We start from the raw sequence: 7,519 nt of genomic DNA, 5'->3' as shown, positions 1-7,519 counted from the left end.
ATCATTCAAAAATATAAATTTTGTTTTTACGATCATAACTAAGATAACGCACTTAAAAATATTGAAAGTTCCTAATACAAAGTATAATATGAGTATAACTGACCTGTTGCCACGTGGAAAACATGGGTTGTAGATATATTACTACAATTTCGAGAGTACCGCATACTTATTCTCTCTCTCTGTCGCTGCATTGTTTGGGGAATCACATTTTCCATCGGCTTTTCTCATGAGGGCTTTGGACCTCCAACGGCAGCCTTAAAAATGTGTTTTAGCTATCCTTCATAATGAAGGAGCGTCATAGCCATTAACCTAAAAGAACTATAAAAGCATATGATTAGTTAGATAATAATAACATAAAAATTATGAAACTAAAATAATCCCTCTAAACTAACATGCAAGGTAAAAAAAATAGTATACAACAGTGAATATCCTCCACCATAATAAACTATAACTAATATTACATTCATTAATATTCTTTTTTTAATACTTTAAAATATGTCTACATATCAATATATTTAGGATATTAAAAATATAAAGTACGTTTTACAATTTATATACAAAATACCGCCACCAAGCTAGAAGAAGGACTTAGCTTACATTAGTCCTCGTCTAATAAATACTTAACAACTGTTTGTGGCAAGTCCAGCTCTTCTATCTTGTCAAGGTCGTCACCTTCAAGAGTCTGCATGACGAAGCTCTTACAAACCTCCATCAATGAGCGGGGTTCAGCTGAAACACCAGACACGTTTCGTTAGATTCACAGTAGACATGGATAAACGCATAGCTTTAAAGTTTGTTTCATTTAGACCTATCTCATAATCCCCTTGAGTATTTCATGTATTTTACTTGTCCATAGTGAAAACAAATGAGAAAGTTATAATAGAAAAGAAAGGTTTACTTACCTTTCCGCCGTTGTCCAAGCCGCCGTTGTAAGTGATAGTGACCTGGCAGGGCACTGAACTGGTGCTGATGATGGGAAATAGCACCTTCCCACGTAGCCCAGTGAAGGCATCTCCCAAGTAACATCTTTTGTTACCTACGAGGATGAGGAAACCCAGTGTTCCCTTATACATGTCCAGAACAACTAAAACAAACAAGAACTTATTAGTGTCGTGCCTGCATAATTAAAATAATTTGCTAATTTTTTTATGTATATACATGATAATTTATATGCAAAAAGTTTAACAATAACGTTCGTAAAAATTGAAGAAATTGCATGGAATCTTACATGCTACCAATGTGATACTTTTGACATTTGTATAAAAAATGCCTCAGTTTATTTTTTCTATAAAGTGGGTATATTTTTGTAAACAATGTAATTTACACCGAATAAAGTAAGAGGTTTAAAATAGTATAATTGAGGTACTGTAACTGTCAGTATATCTTGTCTACAAAGATCCTTGTGCCTTAATGAACACACTAGTAGTAAAGTAGTCTACTCACAGATACGAGTCTTGTTTACTTTGACGAGGTTATGTATAATGGAATGTACATGGGCTTTATCATGTGTGTGGGCACAAAATGAAAATAACGTAACACAAATAAAGCACTTTTTAAGTTCTAAAAACAATACGAGTATGATAATATTATGTCTTATATTTATATGCATATTACGGACTAAAGTACTGTGAACATATATATTATATTTTGATTAACCACAGCTTAAGGAAAGAACTTACCACCAAATGTGTCGGGCACCTCAAAATCATCATAAGGCATTGCAGCTGGATAGTCGGCACTCTCTATGCTGCTGCAGTCGTGACGCAGTCTCAGGGTACTTAAGTTCCAACCCCAGGACTGGTCGTCACTTCCCACGATAGACTAAAAACAATTCAAATTATAACATATTTAATATTCACAAACCAAAAAAAGGTTTTCGTTCTTATAAAAAATTGCAAAATCTACACTGACAATATTAAATTAAATTTCTCCACTCAATTACAAAAAGCTATTTGCAAAAGAATGTATGGTTAATGTAGCATTGAAAGGATTACACAATAAATAATTATAAACCAAACTGTAAAATAAACTATTTGGTTAATCTGTGCTGTAAATGTGCAACTCACATTGGTTCCGTTGCCGTGTATATCCGCATATTTCGTAGCCACACCCCACCATAGGGTGCAAGCCACGGAGTTGAGCTGGCCAGTGAATTGCCCACATATGGATTCCCTGGCTGAACCCAACTCTTCCCCTCACGGCGTCGGCTGCTCCGGTAGATTTTGACCTGAAGCATGTAAGCGGAAACTCCTCCTGAAATTAACATAAATTATTAATAAAGGGTTTATTTTCAGTAAGTTATAAACTTTTTGTAAGTGAGTAAAATTAATCCTCTGTATAGCATATAATTATATCTTGATAATAAGACTAGTTGTACAATATTTAAAACAACAGGTGTAGGTAGCATTAGTACCATAATTAATCCTGTCTAAATTTTTTTATTTCCTACAAAAGATGATACTTGTAGGTACTAGCTTGATTATTAGTACGCTTCCTAAGATTTAGATTTTTTAAATAATTTAATGTTTATACATATTATATGGTTCCTTGTAATGAGATACTGTTTTTTTTTTTGGGTTCCAGAGGCTAGACCTGAGGAGTACTTAAAGATATTTGGTGATCTACACGCCATGACTTATCGTGTCTTTAATTTTAACTGTAAAAATAAACGCTTATTTCTGTTTACTCTTACTAAGTAGTAAGAGATTTGCTGTTTAAATATTGAATGAGCCACTTTCTATTTTCATAAAGAAATGCAGCCTACACCTCAGATATTTCTTAATATTGTTCGTCATAGGATGATAATGTAATATTTATTATCTAATATATGTATATATATATATATATATATATATATATATAATATATATATATATATATATATATAGATATATATATATAGATATATATATAGAATACATATAATGGATGTTATTATTATTTTTGTTCTCTCTATTTATATGTGTATTATTATTATTGTATGTTTAATATATAGTTTATAAGATTGTGACAAACAAATATTTTTAGGACTTTTTAACTGTTCCATTTATCTATTAATTTTGGTATACCAATATCTTTTTGATAGTAAAATTTTTATTGTTAAATGCTTTTCCATTTCGCATAATATTTAGTTGTAGTAAACACGATTATATTTTGATTAAACAATTTTTTTTATAGCTTAGGTAATTTTATCAACATTACGTCTTTATAGTGGTATAATTGGAGAAGCAAAGATTTACCAAAATATACATTGAACTGTGTGAACTGATTCAATGTAATTGGTTTGTATCTGTTTTGAAGCATGAAAATAACATATATAATACATACACAGTGAAGGATAACATATGACGACAGTAAATGTTCTAAAACCAGTTATTCTCTGATTATAGTTTATTTTAGCGTTTTATCTAACCTAGAAATTTTGTGTTATTATTGTTGAAACTACTAGCTAAATAGAAAGATCGCCCATATCATACAAAAAATGATTCCAACAAACTCATATATATTCTAGTTAATAAATTTAGAAACTTTTAAAGTTAGTACAAAGTAATTTAAATTTGAGCTCTTCGCTTATTAGAATTATAAGAAATTACGAAACCAGTTATAGTACATTTGTATAAATTAAATAACTATATACATATAAAACGTATAAATTAATATCCATTATTTGCAATATCATATTAATCTTTATTTATAAATTATAGCAGGCTATGTATTTTTTCAAAAAGATATCGAATATAGATTTTAATTGTTTGTATAAGTATATTGTTTGTTTAAATTTGGTGAAACCCTAGCATAGGTGTTAAATTTGAAACACTGTTGTGGCCTACCTTGAAGTAGATGTTCCTGGAACAGTCCCTTGGGTTCCAGGCGTACTTCTCCAGCTGCTGGAAGAATGTTGGCGACTTCTCAGACTCTAACAACATCTCGAGACGCTCTGGAAGCCGGAATTCTTCCACTCCCTCTCCAACGATAGCGGCCACTCCCACATCTTCGTTCTCGTCTCCTATATTCAACATATTACGTATCAAATAAGTATAACTTTAAATTTAGACTTTTAAGCATATTTATACACGTGTGCCATTTAACTCGTGTATATATAAAAGTTTTAAATTAAACGCACTATAAAATCAAGTAAGACTGATGTTGAAAATGAAATATTAACGCTTTAGGATATAAGTCTGTCAAGACAGATGTCTTTCACAAGATCATCCAACACAAGATTCCTGCCAAATTGCCTATTGTTCAACTAACATGCACGATGGTTGTCACTCTTACTCAGATTCAGCTCTTATATCATAAACAATAAGAAAATGCCCATTATAGAATTTGAAACACTACATAAGCATGACTTATTCTACGACCACGACCGAACTTAAGCATTAAATAGACATCATTATTTACACAAGAATACATGGTGACTTATTTAACACACGACATCAACGTTTCGAGGTGTGGTACTTTATCTTATAGAGGATGGCTTCATGTTATAACTAAGTCAAATCCCGTGTAGGCTACTACTGTAATTTACGGTAAACCGTGAGATCACTATAATACACCTAATATGAGGTCTATGCGATTACATCATGAACTAACAAACTATGAATTAGTTTTAGTACTTTAATAAATACCAACTTTAATTTTGCGTGATTATAGACATATTTTACATGGTTTCTTATATGATATAGCTAGACGTAAGGTATGATGTTACATAATTTAATGATACATTTTAAAACTAAATAATACTAATAATAATAATAAGATATCATTAGTAAATAATAAATTCATACCAAAAGTCGTTGTGTTCGTCGGGTAATATATCCTCAAGTGTGACATTTGCTAGAAGCAACAGGATAGGGAAGAGTCCTGGGTCGTGGCGTACCTGCCTCCTCAGCTCCCCACGGCTCACCGCCATTCTCCTGCTCTTGACAGTAGAACTGATCCTGTGAACAAGGAGGATACAATGTTTAAAACCAGATTTTACCCTCCTTATGACTATAAGGCGTTTACTACATGTTTGCTAATAATCGTTCTTTTCTAAATATTGTTTAGTGCAGTACGCACATGCTTTAACATTGCATAGGACCCAAAGTATAAAATATCCATGTATTAAAAATGAAAAAAATGTATAATATATCTAAGTAATAATTTGAATTACGTAAACAAAAAACTGTTATTAAAATATGAAAGACTAATATCAATACATCGTAATAATATAATGAGGTGTTCATCCAACTTATACTTTAAATCACTTTATTGCACATAAACTGTGTAGCCTTTAGCAGCATGATTTACAGTTAATGAAATACTCTCATGGAAAAAAAGTTGCGTTTAAGAAATGGATATAATAAATTTGATATCAGTAAACATTGGATACCGCACATAGTGAACAAACTATTTGAACAATTTTATAATATAACGCAATAAAATAGTATTTTAAATGCCATGTACTATACAGCCACATGTGAAACTGACTCAGGTATAGAAACTCTAATGTAGGTCATGAACTGTTAGAAGCATTGGCTCTAACTAGAATTTGGTGAAAAACCTAGTACGGAAAAGAAGTAATGAATGAATCTGCGATAGGCCGCATAAAGCAAAGTATACTAAAAATTAAAGTGATTTTCATCTTAAAAATTTTGATCCGAGTCCGATAAGTTGTAAATTAAATGTAATTTTCAGTGCCTGGCAGGGAGTAATGTTTATGTACAAAATATGGGTTAGTGGATGATTTCCCTTATTTAAAAGCGTTCTCAAAATAAAATTGTCTTTACTAAATATGGAAAAACGGATTTAGAATAAAAAAAAGCATTTTCAGAACACAGAACTAACAAAATTATTTTTTAAATTTTGTACTTAGTATTAAATACTTAAAAACATGTTTACAAACAATATCTTAATTTCCCCTTTTATATATTTTGTTATTATATTTGACGAACTATTGTCATAAAAAGTTTACCTATGAAAACTGTTTTATTGGGAGTGCTCCGAGCCTGATTATTTGTAGCTTAAATATAATTTCTGAATTTTATGAGGATTGAGGTGATATACGACAAGAATACAGTGGTGCTTTCCCATATCGCTAGTTGGTAACACAAAAACGATTTAAAAATTTTAATAATTTTAAATGGAATCAATATATAAATATACATTTTATTTGATTTAAAATACCTGGAATTATTCTGAATATAGGGCAAAATAGAGAACTAGCTTTAAATAATGTTTAAGTAGTTATTTAATATTTTAAATATACATACAAGCAATATATATATATTAAAATTTTAATACATATTAATATAACATTTTTTGAACGTTTTATTAATTGTCATCACAATTTACCCATGAGGTTTTAGATAATGATTTATTTCTCACAAACATAACGTTATTAGGCTCACTCTTATTGTCACGACATAGATATCATTTCCTGCCACATAGATATAATGTCGAGTGTTAACACAAACAATCACACTCACTTTCTAATTTAAACTTAAAAACTGCATTATCACTGTTACTACGTGAAACCTTTATGATTAAAAGTAATTTTATTTCAAATAATTTTATGATTTGCAAAACTGAAAACATTTACAAGCTATACCAAACCATACAATTTGTCTGTTAGTAAGTACAAAATAATTAAATCGGGAATCAAAGCAAAATCAACAAGGGAACAAAAATATATTAAGCATCAAGTACTTTATAATAGTTATAATTACCCATATTGACGTATTTTCTTGATCGTGGCAAGAAGACAATGTCAACCTAATATAACGAAATATTAATTTAAAAGAGTCTGTTAAATATGATTAACTATTCTTTATAAACATTAATTTATAACAACACATCGTCATGATTTCATTAACTTATATAACTATTTTAGTTTGCTTACATTTCTATTGTGAAAGAATAGAGTAAGCTAGATACTAAAAAACATTTCTGATTTAAAACCTTTTCTGAAATCGTTATTTATAATACTGTTTTAAAAATAAATTTAAATACTGTTTTAAAAATCCATGTATAGATATTTTTTACAGCAGTAGGCTTTCATGCCTATTTTCAGAACCTATTTTTCATACTTACATATTTTCTAGATCGGGAAATAAAGCAAAAATCAACTTTAAAACAAAAAACACTAAGAACGGAATAAATTAAAATTGCCATAAATATCTTTTTACAGACGTTTCTTGGTCGTAGCAAAAACCCAAACTAAACATTGAAAAATGTGAAAAAACTACAAAGTGTGGAGCCACTGGTAACTAACAGTAAATGGAACATCAGATCAATAAACCATACACTAAATACAATTTTTAAATTGCATCCTACTTTTAACTTTATCGTAATACATCATAAATTATTTCAATAAGATAGCTAAAAACTTTGTCTTTTGCGATTCTTCAAATTGGCCTAAAATAATTCCAGTTACTGAAATTGTTAAAATCATTCAAATAATTACATGGGTGCAATTGCTATTCAGATGACTTGTAATAAGTTTTCTTAATACCAATAAAACATTGATATTGGA

General features: G+C 29.9%; 1 protein-coding gene across 1 annotated transcript; it reads right to left on the bottom strand.

Annotated features, from left to right (window-relative positions):
• Positions 1 to 711: 711 nt before the first annotated feature.
• On the bottom strand, positions 712 to 4,019 carry LOC124368161 (protein gustavus-like). Its single transcript, XM_046825436.1, has 5 exons — positions 3,831 to 4,019; positions 2,116 to 2,253; positions 1,680 to 1,821; positions 903 to 1,084; positions 712 to 729 (listed from the first exon to the last, which is right to left on the bottom strand). Exons 1-5 carry the CDS (start codon positions 4,017 to 4,019, stop codon positions 712 to 714), a joined length of 669 nt encoding a protein of 222 aa, XP_046681392.1.
• Positions 4,020 to 7,519: the final 3,500 nt, after the last annotated feature.

The sequence above is a fragment of the Homalodisca vitripennis genome, chromosome 8 (genome assembly GCF_021130785.1).
Source record: "Homalodisca vitripennis isolate AUS2020 chromosome 8, UT_GWSS_2.1, whole genome shotgun sequence".
Classification (NCBI taxonomy): Eukaryota; Metazoa; Arthropoda; class Insecta; order Hemiptera; family Cicadellidae; genus Homalodisca; species Homalodisca vitripennis.
The sequence above is the reverse complement of the archived record's forward strand: the minus strand, read 5'-3'. Positions and strand labels throughout refer to the sequence as shown.